The sequence below is a fragment of the Cynocephalus volans genome, chromosome 9 (genome assembly GCF_027409185.1).
Source record: "Cynocephalus volans isolate mCynVol1 chromosome 9, mCynVol1.pri, whole genome shotgun sequence".
Classification (NCBI taxonomy): domain Eukaryota; kingdom Metazoa; phylum Chordata; class Mammalia; order Dermoptera; family Cynocephalidae; genus Cynocephalus; species Cynocephalus volans.
Genome location: NC_084468.1, coordinates 5,687,825 through 5,705,529, shown reverse-complemented (window position 1 = coordinate 5,705,529; position 17,705 = coordinate 5,687,825). Strand labels below are relative to the sequence as shown.

Genomic DNA, 17,705 nt, shown 5'->3' with positions numbered 1-17,705 from the left:
GGTTGTGGAAATATTCCTACTGGTGCCAAATGGAAGCCGGAATAATGAGGAAGGTGTTATGTGTGTTTCAAAGAGATCCTGCATGTTGGGGAAACTTCTTGAAATGTCAGGCTATGAATAACTTCTGTGAAAAATTAATCATGGACTAGAACAGTCTTTTTAGCCAACAGACGTATGCTTGAATCTTCTGCATTCTGATTTTTAAAAAGAAGGAAAAAAAGAACATGGGTTTGTGAATTCAGTCAGTTAAGAAATGAGGTTTGAATCTCAAGAGGTGCTGGCATTCCTGGGAGCTGCAAGGTCAGCGAGCAGCAAAGGCCCTGTGGTCAGTGAGAAGGGGAGGGCCCAAGGAGGGCCAACTCTGGACCGGTCGCTTAACACACAGTAGCTCATTTCATCATAAACCGTCCTATCAGATAGGTGTCAATGATTGGAGTGAAATTGCTCCAAGAGATGACATGACTCGCCCTAGGCCACACAGCACTACATGGTGAAGGTGGATTCACACGTGGGTGGGGTTGCTCTAAAGGCACACTCTCTTCTGGGAGCCTGTAGAAAGTACCTTGGTCTGGCACCTGCAGGCTTGGTGTTGCCAGTTCTTGCAGAGTTATCTCAGCCTCTGTTGAGCCTGTGGCCAGAGAGCACATTGGAGGGGCTGGAGGGGGCAAGACGAAGAAGGACGAGAGACTGACCTTGATGGATCCATGAAATACCAGGTCTGGGGCCACTTGGAAGGGTGGGTGGGCCCTGCAGCCATCCCCAAGTAACGTCCTTGAGGACCCCGGCAAAAAGCCGAGCCCAAAACTCTGCAGGGATGGCTCCATCCGTGTTTGTGAATGTCCACCAGGAGGGCAGGGTGACATGTGCTTTTCCCATGAGGGTCCTGGAAGAATCCTTCCAATTCCTCCTTCCTGATCACGTGCCTTGTCTGGGGGCACTCATGTGCTGCCTGTACCTTTGAGCCATCCTCATCTTCCCCTTGCCCTCTCCAAACTATACGTGACCCATGTGTCCCACTGCTGCCACCTGCTGGAGTCCTGTCTTCAGAGATCTAGGTGCTCTGAAGCCAGGACCAGGTGGCATTGGCTGCTGCAGAGCCTGGCATAGAGCTGGTCTGGGAAAGCCCTGGATGAGTCGGATGAGGAAGGCTGGTCCTCAGGATGCTGTTACTGGAGATGGTGTATCATTTCCCTTAGTTCTGCCTTCTGTTTCCAGAAACATCGAGAGAGTGAGTGTCTGCTAATCTCTGATGAGTCCCTACTGTGTGGCAGGCAGCGCTCCAGCTGCGTCCCTCGAGCTATTGCATGCTATTGGCACCTGCCAAGGTGGGATGTGGTGTGGGGAGGTAGGGTGTGCAGTTGTGTTGGCCCTTGAATACTGGGTTGCCTCAATCAAAGAAAGAGACTGGTAAAAAGTGATATTTTTCAAAAACTCTATTGTTAATGATGCCCATTGTCAGTAAGACTGTAGTGTGATTGGTGTAGTTCTGTGATGCTTTTGCAAATTGGGATAACTTTTTAGAAAGTGAAATATAGCACGAGCCATATGATGTTTAGACCTTGGCCTAGTGATTCAGTTAGAGAATCTATGCTAGGAAAATAACTTCCCAAAAGAAAAAAAAAAGGATACACACAAAATGGTTTGATCCACCATTTTATAAAATAAGGGATTGTTGGGAGCAACCCGAAGGCCTGATGGACAGGAAAAACTGAGTAACCTGAGTGTGTCCCCTTGATGGGATTCATGCGCCACTGAGATGGTGAACTGACTGCACGGCAGGGTGGAAAACTGAGCTTGATTCACTGCCATGGACTGAATGGTTATGTCCCCCCAAATCCACGTACTGAAATCCTAGCCCCCTATAGGAAGGCATCAGGAGGTAGAGGCTCTGGGAGGTGATTAGGTTGTGAGGGTGGAGCCCTATGAATGGGGTTAGTGCCCTTGTAAAGAGGCCCCAGAGAGCTCTCTGCCCTTCCCTGTGCGAGGACACAGTGAGGAGACCTGTGAGCTGAAGACCGGGCCATCACCAGACACCGAATCTGGATCTTGGATTCCCAGCCTCCAGAACTGTGAGAAGTAAATGTCTGTTGTTTGTAAGCCACTGGTTTATGGTGTTTCTGTTATAGCAGCTCAAATGGACTAAGAAGTTCACTCTTAAGTAAAAAGCATTTATACCAAGATGTACGTTCACTAATTATAACCTTCAAAAAACATGTGTATCAATGATGCACTTATGGAGATATGAACTTGTCTTATTGGTTGGGCGCTGGGTGTTGGGCACCGGTTCTTTTTATTTTTTAGGTCAGGGGCTTTCAAACTTGAGCCCTCAGGTCTTTCTAGACTCCAGGTTAGAGCAGGCCTGAGCTGAGGGAGGCAATGGTAGGACTCGGTTTGAGAACCATCCCCCAGGATGGAGTTTGCCGTCGCTGCTCCGGGGCTACTTGCAGAATTGGAAGGTGAGCAGCTCCTTCCTGGGTATGTCCTCTGCCTCTGCGTCTGTGCTCGTGCTCCTGGCCTGGACTTCAAAGTGGAATCGGCACTGGGTCTTCTGAAGCCCTTTCCTGTCGTCCCCTTTATTCTTCTGACAAGTGACAAAGTCTGGCTTTGTGACATTCTGTTCGTTTTTTCCATGTTAAAGGACCTGTAAAGGGAGACATGGAAATCCTCTTTGAAGAAGTCCTGGAGAAAGCCAAGGCCGGGGACCCCAAGGCGCAGACAGAGGTGAGGACCATGTTGTCCAGCTGGGAAGCTCGGGGTGTGGCCCGCAGGTAGCAGACATGGCCAGTAGCTGGCATGGCTGGGCGCTCCATGGTCCATGAGGAGATTCAGTGCCTTGTGAACAGGGACTGGGAGCACACATTCATCCCCCTTGCCCAGCTCACACTTCGTCTTGGGCATCACCTCCTCCAAGATGCCCTCCCGGCTTCCTGCAACTTGGTGGCTGAGTGCCCCACCGCTCTGTTAATGCCGCACGCTCTCATTTCCCTGAGTGGCCATTCTCCATGCCTTCCTTGTCTCATATGGTAGTGGGCACAGCAGCCTGTAGGTGTGTGCATGGGCCCTTGGAGTAGTGACCCTTCACTCAGGCATTTGCCAGGGCCCTGGCTTTGTGCCAGCGGTGAGGACACAGTGGTGAGCTACACAGACGTGGGCTCTGGCCTCACAGGGTGACAGGTTAATGGAAGAAGACAAAACAAGTAAACAGACACATAAATGCAATCATTCTGAATTATAGTAAGGAAAGAAACCAACAGAATGCTGAGACAGGAGGTGGCGAGGGTCCTGGTGTCCTCCGAGGAGGGGCCATCCTAGCTAAGGGAGACCCTGCACCTGGGGCAGTGCCAGACAGAGTTACGAGCAGAGCAGCCCGAGACAGAAGAGAGCATGGTGGGCCCAGGGAACAGAAATGCAGGGAGAGGGAGTGGAAGGGGGGTTGCTAACTTCAGCATAGTCATTGTCATCTCCTGCTAGCCTCACAATGTACTTTTTGGATGAAACTAAGGCCAAGAAAGTGTCAACAGCTTGTCCAAGTTCACCAGCTCCGAGGAGGCGGAGCCGTGACTCATACCCAGGTCTGCAGGCCCTGCCCCTGCGCTCCTTGGCCCTGAGTGCTGGCCGCAGCTATCCACAGCTGTCCACATATTTCTCACTGTGTTTCTTGTCTTAGGGTCTAAAACAGGGGACTGGGAGGTGGGGAAGGGGATCCCATAGTCCAGACCCTGATGTTAGTCACAGGGAACTCGAGACCCCAGGAGGAGGAGGAAGGCATGAGCTCCAGGTAGCAGCTTTGTGCCCGAAGCCTCCCCTTTCACCCTGACTACCACACCCATCTTCCCACGGGAGCCTCAAGACAGGCTCCTGAGTAGCAGTTTCTCACCACCTCACTCTGTCCCTTGGTGCATAGCTCAAGCAGGTGACCACAGTCATCAGAGCAATTCCCACCCTACTTCTTTCTGAGGACAAGAGCTTCCATGCACAGCCATAAATGAGGAATTTGTGTTTCCCACCTTACAGCCACGTGGCACCTTGAAGTTCCTGCAGCATGTCGCCCAAGCGTGGGGGTGAGGTGCCACAACCCTGTCTGGGCCCCATCTGCCGCAGACCTCACCTTTTCCACCTAGAGCATGAGAAGATTGGACTGGGTCGAAACATTTTTTGCAAAGAGCCAGATAGTAGCTATTAGGGGCTGCATATGGTCTCTGCAGTAACCACTAGGCTTTTTGGGGCACACAAGTAGCCATGGACGATACGTGAACACGTGCCTGTGGTTGTGTTCCAGTAAAACCTCACTTACAAAAACAGGCAGTGGCCAGTGCTGACTGCTGCTTAGCTGGCCTCTCTCCAGCCCGTTCTGTGGCCCCTTGACTGTTTTGAGAGGCGGCAAGTGTATCTAGTCATGACAGCTACTGTCCGCTCTTGGTGAGCCTGGGGCATCTGGTAGGCAGGAGCAGCTGAGGGAAGGAAATCTGTATGACTCGGAGCCCATGGTTCCCTCATCTGCAGAGGGGTAGCCGCATCTGCCTCACAGTGTTCTGGGGAGGAGCAAGTACCAGGAGCTGAAGAGGGCCTGCCTAGTGTAGACACCCAGTGAGGCCTAGTGACAAAGGGGAGGGGCGGGAGGAGGCGGCGGGTCCAAGAAGCTGGATGTTGAATGGTTTCTGGTTTGTAGGTGGGGAAGCACTACCTGCGATTAGCCAATGACGCGGATGAAGAACTCAACAACTGCACCGCCGTGGACTGGCTGGTCCTTGCTGCAAAGCAGGGTCGGCGGGAGGCCGTGAAGCTTCTTCGCCGATGCTTGGCAGACAGAAAAGGTAGGTGTGTATGAGGCTAAGACAGCCGCCCCAGGGACAAGCAGTTTGTAATGCTGCTTGGTAGATGCACAAGTGAAATAATAGCAGCAGGAAAGGCTGGTGCTGGTGACACCAGTGGGAAATGAGTGCAGTTTCTGTTTTGCTAGTGGCCTTGTCCTGCTGGACATTGTTTCTGGAGCATAGCATGGACATTTAACAAACCGAGCCACTTTCATTCCTTTTGGCTTTGTTGGTGTCATGGGGAGGAGACAGCCACACATACCTACACATAGTGGACACTGAGTGGGCGGACAATGCAAGACCAGCGGGCCTCCCACGTGCAGAGTGGGCGCTGGCAGAGGCTGTGCTCAGATGGCCTTCCAGTTAAATGTTCACTCTACCCTGGTAACCAGAGGTGCCTGTCAAGCCTCTGGCACGAGTCACCCTCCCAAGTGCTCTCAGAGCAGCACTGATGGCGTCCAGGCTGGGGGGATGCAGCCATTACCCCTCCTGTCTCTCAGGCATCACCTCAGAGAACGAGCCGGAGGTGAGGCATCTGTCCTCTGAGACCGACCTGGAGAGGGCTGTGCGCAAGGCGGCGCTGGTCATGTACTGGAAGCTCAACCCCAAGAAGAAGAAGCAGGTGGCCGTGTCGGAGCTGCTGGAGAATGTGGGCCAGGTCAACGAGCATGGTACGTGGCCTCGTCACAGGTACCAGGCGTGTCCAGGGAGCAGCTCACTGGTGAGGAGGGGGATAGGTGGCCTGTTAACAAAAAGGACAGCAAAGAGCCCACTCTCCCTTAGTTCATCCTAGTGCCAGGGTGAGACACAGGAGTGACAGGGCTTGGCCCCCAGGGAGTTCATGGTCTGATTGAGGGGAATTCATGCCAGCGGCCAAGGCCCGCAGAAGGTGGCTGGGCTCAGGCAGTGCTGACTAAGCAGGGCCCAGCAGGCAGTGCTCCGCGAAGCCTCCTCTGGAGCACCGCTGGGGGGCACTGTGTCCACCCTCGTAGTTGAGGCTCAGAGGTGATTGCCCTGCCTGATGGCTGTGATGGAGTTCCCAGGCCTATGGTCCCCAGAGCTCAGGGATGCCCCAGGAGCCTGTAGCCAGATTTTGGAGGGCTGTAGGGCACAAGGGTCAGTCAGCCTGTGTTGATTCTCAACCCATCTTGTCCCCTGCAGATGGAGGGGCGCAGCCAGGCCCCGTCCCCAAGTCACTACAGAAGCAGAGGCGGATGCTGGAGCGCTTGGTCAGCAGTGAATGTGAGTACGGCCACCTGCCCTACACCTATCAACACCCTTGTCCATGTCCCCACCCGCCCCCCGGTCATGGCATCCACCCCCTCCTGCAGAACCCAGGCCTGGCCCCACCAGGATCTCGGGTGGGAAAGGACTCTTAGTGCAGCCCATTGGGTGTTAGTGTTCTGGGCACTGGGATGTGCACCTGGCCCACAGGGAACACCTGCTCTAGCAGGAAGATGGACGTGGGACTGACACTGCAGCACGGCGATCCCTGCCAGACAGAGAGAAGCGGGTGGGCTGCATCCGGTGCCTGAGTGAGTGGGGAAGGCTGAGGGGGAGTTAGTGCCATGACCAGCCCCGGAGGGCAATCCAGGCGGAGGGAACAGCATGATCAGAGGCCCAGGGGAGACCTGGCGGGGCGTGTGAGGGTCTCTACCCCAGCCTGGGCCCTTGCGGGGAGGTAGGCAGTGGGGTAGCAGAGCCTGCATGAGAGGAGGCAATAGAGGCTTGGGACATGCTGAGCTGGGGGTGTCTTTGGGACTAGGCTCCAGGAACTAGAAGAGACTCTCATCCCCCCATGCAGCCAGCCCCCTGACCACCGCTCCCCTGCATGGGATGGACTCTGCAGTGTGGGTGCCCCGGACTCCTGTCCTGGAGAAGCCAGGCAGGTGGGACACTCGGGCTCCTCAGCATTAACAGGAGAGCTCAGGTGAACACCCAGGTCCGCTGCAGACTCTTCTTGTGATCTTGGGCGGGACTTGTTTTCTTTCTGGTCCTCAGTTTCCCCTTCTGGACAGTGAGATGGTCAGATTAGAGGATTGAAGGGCACCCCTGTCTCAGGAGCTTCTGTTGTGGTGGGGGGGTATTGTGCAGTTGGGGAGACATCTCACCTTCCCTCTGGACTGATGAGAGAAAGTGTCGCTGGAACTCTGGCGACAACTGAATCCCTGCGTCCAAGTAGGGGGACATGGGTGTGTGGGCTGCTGCGTTCTCCGTTTGGGGGAGGCAGAGAAATGTATCATGCTGAGATGGAGAGGAGTCCGTGACTAACAGAAACTGGAGGAACGGAGAGGCCTTTAGAAGTTTCCAACCACCAGGGTGCCGGGTGCCTGGCTGCACTGCAGGGAGACGTGCCCCTGAGCAGGGTGCTGAGGTCGGGAGTTCTTCCTGTAGTGACGTTGCAGGCAGAGTTTAGATCCGTGGGCCACCCGGGCCATGCAGCTCTGACTTCACACCCTGCAGAGATTTGTGATTAACCAGGTCACAACTCTGTTGTTGGACATAGAAACTGCTGGAAGGTCATGCGGTCAAGTGGGAAAAATGCACACCCTGGGCTTAGACCCACTGCCTGGGGTTCCTCTGCCACCCGCCAGTGTGGTACCCTGGCAGAGACTCGGCCTCCAGAGCCTCACCTGGCACACCCGGGCACCATGCTTGGCTCCTCTTTTTGCACACCTGGGCACTGTGTTGGATCCTCTCTCCTTTGCACACTCACACCTGGTCCATCAGGAGGCCCCCAGTGCTCACCACCGCTGCAGCTCCTCCTTGGATCTGGCCTGTCACCTCTTCTGGAGTGTCTGTGACACTCCTGCCTGGTCTCCCTCCCCCACCCCACCCTGGCATAGTCCTTTCTCTGACTTCTGTTCACAGCCCTCCAGGAGCTCCCCCTCGCCCATAGAATAACTCCAGAGTCCTCGCAATGGCCTGACAGTGCCCCACGTCACCGCCCCCCTGCCCCACAGCTCCCTCTTTACACGTTGCCCAGATCACTCACGTCAGGCCGAGGTCCTCCTGTGCGGTCTCACCCACAGCAGCAGCTGGGGGCCTTCAGGGTCCCGCCCCTTTTTGCCCCCCACCCCATGGAGCTCCTCCCCGTCATTCCTCCTCTGTGCGCTGGCTGATCCCTGTGCCTGGCTTGCTCTTTCTGTGGCCATGTGTGGCCCCCTCCCTCCCTGCCGTCACATGAATCCTGTGTCCCCGCATTGATAGGGGCCCTCTATCCGCTGTTTCCAGGGCACTGGCCCTGCTCCCCTGTGCCGTCATCTCTGGCATATCTGCTGTTTGTTAACTGCCTGCCTCCATGGGATGCCACTTCTGTGAGGCTGGGACTCGGGCTGCCTGGGTGTTGTATCCTCCTCTTAGAACATGCCCTCTCTTCCCCCCACGGGAAGTTCCCAGAAAGCTGGCTCCCACCAGCCCTGGGCCTCATACTCAGGGTTCAGTGGGTTGGAGAGGTCCCTTGACACGCCCTTCCTGGACCAACCTGGAAGAGAGCTTCCAAGATGGATGTGGCTCTTGGCAACTTCCCAGCCCTTGTCCAGCATCTGTCACCCCTGCTAGAGGGAGCTCGGACTTGGGCACTCTCTGGGTTTTGTTTGCCCATTTTAAGCATTTCCCAGCATTCAGGAAAGTATCTGGCACATAGTAGGCCCTCAGTGGTTCACGTGGGATGGAGGGGTTAACAGGTACATAATACGCCCTCAGTGGATGTGTGTTGGGTGGAGGGGTTAGCAAGTACATAGTAGGCCCTCAGCGGATCATTGGATAGCGGGGTTAGCAGAGGGCTGGGCTGCAGCGTGTCACCAGCACTGTGAGAAGTCCAGCTGAGGCTGGTGGTAGAGAAGGATGTCAGGGTACTGGAGGTTCCGGATGTTGAAGGGTTGGCAGCTGATCTGGGCTCAGAGGTGCAGGTAGACTCCATGCATCAGGAGCTAGGGAAGGAGGGAAAGCTTGGGTGCAGGGACACAGCAGTGTGTCACAAAGGCCAGGGGCAGGAGTGGAGGCTGGCACTGGGCAGACCTGCCGCTTCCCAACCCACCCCCTCCTGTCCAGCCTGGCCCTTGTCCATCCATCACCCGAGGCAGGGTTCCTCCACCTGACCACACTCAGCTCCTGTCTGAGCTCGTCCCCAAGCCACCCTTCCCCACCTCACCCATCCATGTCAGGGCCACGGTGAGGACCCCATGCCGTTTTCTCGTGTGCTTCAGCCAAGAACTATATCGCGCTGGACGACTTTGTGGAGATCACCAAGAAGTACGCCAAGGGCATCATCCCCACAAACCTGTTCCTGCAGGACGAGGACGATGATGACGAGCTGGCAGGGAAGAGCCCCGAGGACCTGCCCCTGCGCCTCAGGGTGAGTGGGCCACACCTCGCCTCCTGGGGCACACACGCGGACCCTGCCAGGCACCCCTGGTGCTCTCCAGGAAGCTGGGTGGGACGGTCCTCACCTAACAGAAGCGTCCTGGAGCTGTGCCGCTTGTCCTTCAGGACGTCCTCTATTGCTGTGTAAGGACGCGTCCTCGGGACAGAGGCATTTCTTATGCAGTCAGGCGGGCGCACTCAGGGTGACGTGCGCCCAGTGTGATGTGCGCCCAGGGTGATGTGCGCTGGAGGGAGCCCATCTTTTGGCTTTCTCTGCCACAAAGCACCGTGTGGAGAGCAGGATGGAGGGATTGGGGTCTGACTTTCATTTAGACTTTATCATTTAGAAAAATTATCCGTTTATGGCACAGAACAGAGGTCAGAACTTTGAAAATGCCTTCCCCAAAATGAAGTGCAGTGTCCATCTAGCCAGGCAAGACTGTGCAGTGATGCCTGTTGTCCCCGGTCCTGCGAGGGCTCAGGGAGAGAGAGCAAGACCGTGGGAGGGTGGGGGAGGGTGGGCCGGTACCTGTGCAGGACAAGGGGCTCACCTGAAGGAAGTGAGCAGCACAGACGGCAAGGGCTGAGCAGGGGCGGAGAGCCCAGTGGCGCGGCCCCACTGCCTACTTGACAGCTTCTGCGTTCTCAGCCATGTGGTGGAACGTACGGTGCAGACACACGAGGCAGCCATATGGTCCCCTTACAGATTGCCCCGGTTCAGTTCACATGGTTGAATTAGATGTGAACATAGCTCAGTCTGCAGGGGAACCCAAACTTCCAGACAGGTGTGTCAGCAAGCACAAGGGTCCTCTGAGCAGATGAGTTGCTGTCACAGCGCCCATGGGTGTGCATTGTCCAAGTGTCCCTGAGGTTCTGGTATTCTTAACTGACTGAGAACATGGGTGAACCACCATCAATGTGTCGGATGGGCAAATGGGTCAGGGTTGGGGCAGGACGTGGGTCAGCTGCAGCCAGCAGGAAGTCGGAGCCCAGTGTGTGGACAGGGCAGGGCAGGATGCTCCCCGGGGCCCAGAGAGCAGTGGTATCTGAGCGGGAGTCCGCAAGGAGTGCCCAGAGCTGTCAAGTGTCCTGTCCAGTGAAAGAAAGACTGGCCATTCTGGAGGTTGAGATGCAGCGCCAGGATAGCAGAGAACTTGAACTGAGGGAGCTCAGGGCTTTCATTGACAGTCTACTCAGAGGGGGGCCCTGGGCTAAGCATGTTCACAGGTAAGATGTCATAATTCCTTACTAACATGAGAGAGGGAAGAGGAGCATTTGGCATGGTTTTTGGCAAAGAGGAGGTGCTCCTCAAATGCCAGTGAGGGTCAAAGGTGAAAGGGTAAGTTGGAGAAGACCCTCGCGCCAGAAGGCCATGGCCTAGGTGTCCCAGTTTATGCCATCCCAGCGTAAGTACTAATAAAGCACCCTGGTTTAGACACGTAATTTTATGTCACCCCACTTACAAGTGATGAGTTTGGTGCTGTACTATACCTGAAAGTCCTTTCTGGGAGAGAGACTTAAAGTGTTCTGACACGGAAAAAGCAAGGCTCTGAGTTTCCTTCCAATGCTTGAAACTGTCAGAGCACGGATTCCTTTACAGTCTTTCTTATTAAAAGTCTTTTGCAAAAGACATAATGAATCATCACAGGCGTCTCCTAGAACTAAAGCTGTCCCAGCTTTTAATAGCCTTTTGGAGAACAAAGGAGAAGGTACTTTGGAGAGGTTGTCTTCTCCCACAGTGAGAAATGACAGATGCCTCTTTGTGAGCTAACGTTACTCCCACAAAGAAAGTTCCAGACTCCACTCTGGAGCCTGGAAGCGCAGGCACCGTGACAGATAAACCCTCTGAAAAATACATTGAATGATGTTTTAAAATCCTGACATTTTTCCCATTAAATCATTGCAGAATGCAACATGAGGATGTTTTCACTGGGGTTTGAGCAGCATCTAGTTAAGGTTTACTTGCCTCGGCCTGAGCGGTTGAAGGTGGCGCACTGCTCATGGCCTGGGTGTGGCGCTGCATTTCTAGGTTTCTGGGGACAGCGCAGGTCGATCACCTCGGGCTGTGGGCGCCTGTTCATCACTGTTCCTCTGGCAGAACTAGATCCTACTTGCATTTTCTTAATTTCGTTTTTTTCCATCTCAAAGCAGAGTTTATTTTCATTTGTTTACACATTTTCTACAGAAAAGCAGTCCCACAGTTTGGTGGAAGGCGTGGGTGGAAGCTGCAGGGAGCAGGGTACAGGAACTTGAAAAGGAACCATTCCCTGGTCATCGAGGCCCCCCATGCTGCCCAAGAGACTGGACACCACCAGTGTCATGTTCTAGAAGCTTCTTTGTCTTTTAAAGGCCCTCTCAGCTAGGCAATCAGTCGTGTGGCAAAACAGCATGAACAGCTTTGAGTGGGCACAGGATTTCAGATGAACTTTAACCAAGGCCAGCTCCCTGCTGTGCGTCACGCAGGCCTGGGGGCGCCATCCGCTTGCCCGCTGTTAGCAAGCTCCCCACGGGGCCGAGCTGTGCTGGCTGACGCATTTCCAGCTGCTGACTTCAGCTGGCTGGACTGGCCAGGCTTCATGCCGGAGAGCTCCTCCCCGAGAAGCCCTGCGGCAGCTTTGTTTTCATAAGCGCTGGCTTGCTCTGTGGCAAGCGTCAGAAATGACCCCAGAGGCTAATGCTGCTGAGCCTGACCGTCCCTATCACCCTTCCCACAGCAAGTGTGGATACCTCTCCACTCATGGGGAAGGCTGGTGGCCCCAGAGAGTGGGGGAACCGTTAGGTGGTTTATTAGACTGCTCATCTCTTGTTATAGAACCGTGGACTGTCACAAATATGTAAGAGGAAACGGAGCTGTTCATCCATATGAGTGTATATAGATGTGCACGCACACATACATGTCCTTAAGCGTGTCACGGTCCTCACCTGGGGAAGCTCCATCTGCCTGTAGCTTCCAGGTGTTCTAGTCATTTTTCTTTGTGTTTTTATTAAATTCAATTTTATCTGTATTTTCGTGGGGTACAATGTGTTGTTTCGATACATGCGTATCTTGTGCAATGATTCACTTAGGGTGGACAGCATAGTATTGTCCCCATTAGTTCACCCCAATCTCCCCACCCTACCTGCACCCCTCCCAGCCTCTGGTAACCACTATACTCTTTTTTTTTTTTTTTTTTTAAACACACAAAGGTTAACATCCTTATTGCAAAAAGAACTCTTAAAAATTAATTAGAAAAATCTAAGCAGAAATTTGGTGAGGGACATGAGCAGATAAGTCATGCACCCGAAAGGAACACCCATGGTTGACAAGTACATTCTTGGATCTGGTTGTGGGCTGGGGCGGAGCCAGCCCTGCCACTGTCTCAAGATCCCAGGTGTCAGCTGGCTCCATTGCTGGCCTGGATGTGTGGCGGGGGCGGAGCAAAGGCCCATGGCCCCCATCTCAGGACCCCCAGGCATCAGGCTGGCTCCGTTACTGGTTTGGATATGCCTGTTCAAGTTGTTTTGAGTTGACAGCCAAGGTTCTTGGGCAGATGAGGGCCACATGCTGGTGGTGTTACTCAGTTACTGTTCACCCAGGATTCCTCCTCAGCCCTCCAGTGGGACAACAGAGAGAGCCTGCCCAAGGGAGTCAGGGAGGCTGGCGCTGCCCACCTGGCCCAGCACTGATGGGGCATCTGGCTGCCGCTTCCTGCCCGTCTGTGCTCAGGCCTGGCCCTACCACATAGCGCCTCAGTGGGCTCTGGGCCCATGGTCAGGCTTCCTGCTCTGACACAGGGCCGAGTACTCTGAGGAGCTACTCCCTGGTGCTGTCCAGGCCCTTGACCCTCTAGAGACACCCAGACCCTGCCCTGTGCTCCACGCTGCACTTCGTGAGGACTGGCACCGTCATGGCCACTTTCTCCTTTCACCCCTCCAGCCTCTGTCCCTTTCCCCTGTGCCCTGGCCCGGCCAAGGGCTTCTGCGAGTTCTGCACAGACCAGGCAGGATGTGAGGGCGCCCTGGGTGGGAGAATCAACCCCCCCTGGTTCCTGAGGCTGCTCCCCTCTTACTTTCCCCAGCCCTTCATTCACCTGTGGCTGTGGTGAAGGCTGAGAGCTGCTCTGACCTCTCACTGTGCTGCTGGGGGGACAGGGGCAAGGCTGGGGAGGAGAGGCTGCCTTTGAACGCATCTGTGTGAGGGTGTGTGTCTGTGTGGGGTTGTGTGTAAGCAGCATGTGGTGTGTGTGTGCATGCACTGTGTGTGCATGAGTATGTGCACATGAGTGTATGCAGGGGGTGTGCACATGTGCTTGGGTGAGTGTGTATGTGCATGTGGGCTGGGGGGGCAGGCAGCTGGTTCTCAGGGCCCACTGCCACTGGCGAAAGCTTCTCATCCACCTGTTACCACTGAATCATCTGTTTGTTCAGGAAAGACGTGATGAGTCCCTGCTGTCTGTGTTTGCGCCGAATTCTCTCAAATGCCCACTCAGCCGCCCCTCTTGGGACTGCTAGTGGCTGTCACTTCTTTAGAGCCCAGCATAGTCTTATAAAATAATGGTTGCCATCCCCCTCGAAAGACGAGGAAGCTGAGACTCGGGGGTGACATCCTTGTTGCAGTGTGGAGCTGAGGCACGAACCTGCTCCTAGACGGCAGCCCTGGACCCAGTCATCTGCTCCACAGAACCCCATGGGGAAGGAAGGGGGGCTAGGAGGGTCCCGCTGGGCTCTTGAGGTGTGTCAGGGGAGACAAGTACGTGTGAGTCCAGCACCCCTGTTGAGTGTGGGGTGCCAGGCACGGGAGTGGGGTGTGGAGAAGGGCTTCAGGGCCCCAGAAGAGGGAGGGCCAGGACCTGCAGGGGGATGGTACTGAGAGAAGGTCCATATGGATCCTAGAGCATGGGAGGATATTCCACCAGTTGGAGGTGGGAGGACCCACTAGGACCCAGCAGGGCAAAGGGCCCAGCCGTGGGACAACAGCCAGGGTGGTGTGCATTGCCCTAGAGCTGGGCTGGTTGAAGGGAGGCATGGGAGGGAGAGCTGTGGGGGTTCCTGTCCCAGCTTGGTTCCAATGCCCCATCTCCCCCCTCCCCCCATCTCCCCCCATCTCCCCCCTGCCCCCAGGTGGTCAAGTACCCCCTGCACGCCATCATGGAAATCAAGGAGTACCTAATTGACGTGGCCTCCCGGGCCGGCATGCACTGGCTGTCCACCATCGTCCCCACCCACCACATCAACGCCCTCATCTTCTTCTTCATCATCAGCAACCTGACCGTTGACTTCTTCGCCTTCTTTATCCCCCTGGTCATCTTCTACCTGTCCTTCGTGTCCATGGTGATCTGCACCCTCAAGGTGTTCCAGGACAGCAAGGCCTGGGAGAACTTCCGTACCCTCACCGACCTGCTGCTGCGCTTCGAGCCCAATCTGGACGTGGAGCAGGCCGAGGTCAACTTCGGCTGGAACCACCTGGAGCCCTATGCCCACTTCCTGCTGTCCGTCATCTTCGTCATCTTCTCCTTCCCCCTCGCCAGCAAGGACTGTGTGCCCTGCTCGGAGCTGGCTGTCATCGCCGCCTTCTTCACTGTCACCAGCTACATGAGCCTGAGCACCTCAGCCGAGCCCTACACCAGGCGGGCCCTGGTCACCGAGGTCACCGCTGGCCTGCTCTCCCTGCTGCCCTCCATGCCCCTGGACTGGCGCTACCTGAAGCTCCTCGGCCAGACCTTCTTCACCGTGCCCGTTGGCCACCTGGTCGTCCTCAACGTCAGCGTCCCCTGCCTGCTCTACATCTACCTCTTCTACCTCTTCTTCCGCATGGCCCAGCTGAGGCACTTCAAAGGCACCTACTGCTACCTGGTGCCCTACCTGGTCTGCTTCATGTGGTGTGAGCTCTCCGTGGTCATCCTGCTGGAGTCCACCGGCTTGGGGCTGGTCCGCGCCTCCGTTGGCTACTTCCTGTTCCTCTTTGCGCTCCCGGTCCTGGTGGCTGGCCTCGCCCTCATGGGCATGCTGCACTTTGCCCGGTGGTTCGTGTCCCTGGAGCTCACCAAGATCATGGTCACCATGGCAGTCTGCAGTGTCCCCCTGCTGTTCCGCTGGTGGACCAAGGCCAACTTCTCCGTGGTGGAGATGGTCAAGTCACTGACGCGGAGCTCCGTTGTGAAGCTCATCCTGGTGTGGATCTCAGCGGTTGTGCTCTTCTGCTGGTTCTACGTGTACCGCTCGGAGGGCATGAAGGTCTACAACTCCACGCTGACCTGGCAGCAGTACGGCTTCCTGTGCGGGCCACGGGCCTGGAAGGAGACCAACATGGCGCGCACCCAGATCCTGTGCAGCCACCTAGAGGGCCACAGGGTCACATGGACGGGCCGCTTCAAGTACGTCCGGGTGACCGAGATCGACAACAGTGCCGAGTCAGCCATCAACATGCTGCCGTTTTTCGTGGGCGACTGGATGCGCTGCCTCTATGGCGAGCCCTACCCCGCCTGCAGCCCCGGGAACACCTCCACGGCCGAGGAGGAGCTCTGCCGCCTCAAGCTGCTGGCCAAGCACCCCTGCCACATCAGGAAGTTCGACCGCTACAAGTTCGAGATCACGGTGGGCATGCCATACAGCAGCGGCGCCAACGGCCCCCGCGGCCACGAGGAGGACGATGTCACCAAGGACATCGTGCTGCGGGCCAGCAGCGAGTTCAAGGGCGTGCTGCTCAGCCTGCGCCAGGGCAGCCTCGTCGAGTTCAGCACCGTCCTCGAGGGCCGCCTGGGCAGCAAGTGGCCCGTCTTCGAGCTCAAGGCCATCAGCTGCCTCAATTGCATGGCCCAGCTGTCGCCTGCCAAGCGGCACGTGAAAATCGAGCACGACTGGCGCAGCACCGCGCATAGCGCTGTGAAGTTCGCCTTTGACTTCTTCTTCTTCCCATTCCTGTCGGCTGTGTGAGGGCCTGTCCACGGCTGGGGAAGGCCTCCATGCATGATGCTTTGAGGACCTCTCCCGGTGGCCGCCCGGCCGACGAGCACAGCCCAGTGCTAAGTGTGTGCCCGCGTGTGCAGTTCTGGGCTTCTGAGACCTCTTGTTCGTGTATGGACTGCTCAGGCCCCAACGAGGGGTGACCGCTGTTTCACTGTGTCCACTTTGAATGCCAGTTGTCGCTGGAAGTTGCATGCACGGTCTTCACCCACTATCCCACCCCTTCCGAGTTAGCTAGTGCTCCAGGCTGGACTAGAAGGAGTCCCAGGACCCAAAAAGCACTTTACAGATGAAGTCTTCCCTCCTCCCCCACCGCCTCCAAGCACCCTGTGGTTCTTATTTACTTCTGTGTTGGATTTGTTTTTTAATTAAGAAGCAAATATGCATCAGTGTAAACTCAGTGGTAGCATTTCTTATTTATTTGGTTACTGCTAAGCCTTGACATCTGTTCGCCTTTCCCAGGGGGTGTGCCCAGCTGCCTGATTCCTGGCCTTATAGTCAAGCCCTGGCCTTAACAGAGGCCAGAGGAGGTGGCGGCTCTGAGCAGAGCATGTCCATGCTGAGCCCTGGGCACCACAGTCTGCCTGATGTCTTTCCTGCCCTGTGGGTGGTGGGTGAATCCATCAAGACTTGGGAAACAGAAGGAACCCTCAGCATCCTTTCCCAGTACTCAGAAAAATTTGGCCATGTTCAGTACTACAGAGCAGGAAGTCAGGGTCCTAAAGCAGCCGAAATAAAAACCTTTGGCGAAATCTACAGTCCTTTCCTTCTTTTTTTGTTTAAAAGAAGTCTTCTTTTGTACACACGTGAGAATCAGCAGGTGTTGACACTATTTAATGAAATCCAAGTCCATGTTCACATAGTTGACACCCACTGCCAGAGAGCAGACCCCGGCACCCCCTCAAGTGTGAGGGCCCCTGAGGTATCTGCTGTGACCCTCAGTAGCAGGGGCCAGCTGACGCCAACATTCACAGAACGTCAGCCCTGCTGTCAACTCAGATCTTACTAGGTGGAAAGCATACACACTCACAGTTATTTTTGAAGCTCAAATTACCAATGAAGTATAGCATACGTGGTGATTCAGGGCTTGGTGGCTGCCACCCCATACAGTAATGTGTTTGTGAAACTGTCCTGTATTCAACAGTGTACAGTGATATTCCATGGAATTATAATCAGAACTTACATCGCTTGGGGGTGCTAGAGCAGCTTGGGGCCCCCAGCAAACTTAGCTCCCCACTAGGGGGATGTGTGTCTGGCTCTGTCCCTTGGGTGTTTGGTGTCTTCCCTGAGGTTTAGGACAAGTCCAGCACCCCCTCCCACCCGCCATGGGCTTGGCTGCTCCCCAGTGGGCAGCAGGCTCCACTTATGGTTGGGAAACTTCAAATCACCCACAGTCTTTCCATGGCAGACCCTGGCGTGGGCGGCTCAGGATGTGGTAGTGGCTGTTTCCCTCATCGCGTGGGGCAGGTGGCAGCTGCCTCCCTGCACCGCTAGCTCATCTCGTTTTGTCCTTCTGCCCCCAGGGTTTGCCTGGAATCCCCGTGATAAAGAAATGCCCAGGAGGGGTTACTGCTCCAGGCTGTG

The 17,705-nt window shown here is 55.6% G+C and overlaps 1 protein-coding gene across 2 annotated transcripts in view; it reads left to right on the top strand.

Moving 5' to 3' along the window:
• The window catches only part of WFS1 (wolframin ER transmembrane glycoprotein), a 33,072-nt gene extending 16,195 nt beyond the window's left edge, over nucleotides 1-16,877 (top strand). For both annotated transcript variants that reach the window (XM_063107836.1, XM_063107835.1), the window contains exons 3-8: nucleotides 2,639-2,721; nucleotides 4,670-4,814; nucleotides 5,315-5,485; nucleotides 5,976-6,056; nucleotides 9,023-9,171; nucleotides 14,280-16,877. In XM_063107836.1, coding sequence (XP_062963906.1) covers nucleotides 2,639-2,721; nucleotides 4,670-4,814; nucleotides 5,315-5,485; nucleotides 5,976-6,056; nucleotides 9,023-9,171; nucleotides 14,280-16,091 — 2,441 coding nt within the window. In that variant the 3' untranslated portion in view covers nucleotides 16,092-16,877. The remainder of the gene's footprint in view (nucleotides 1-2,638; nucleotides 2,722-4,669; nucleotides 4,815-5,314; nucleotides 5,486-5,975; nucleotides 6,057-9,022; nucleotides 9,172-14,279) is intronic.
• Nucleotides 16,878-17,705: the final 828 nt, after the last annotated feature.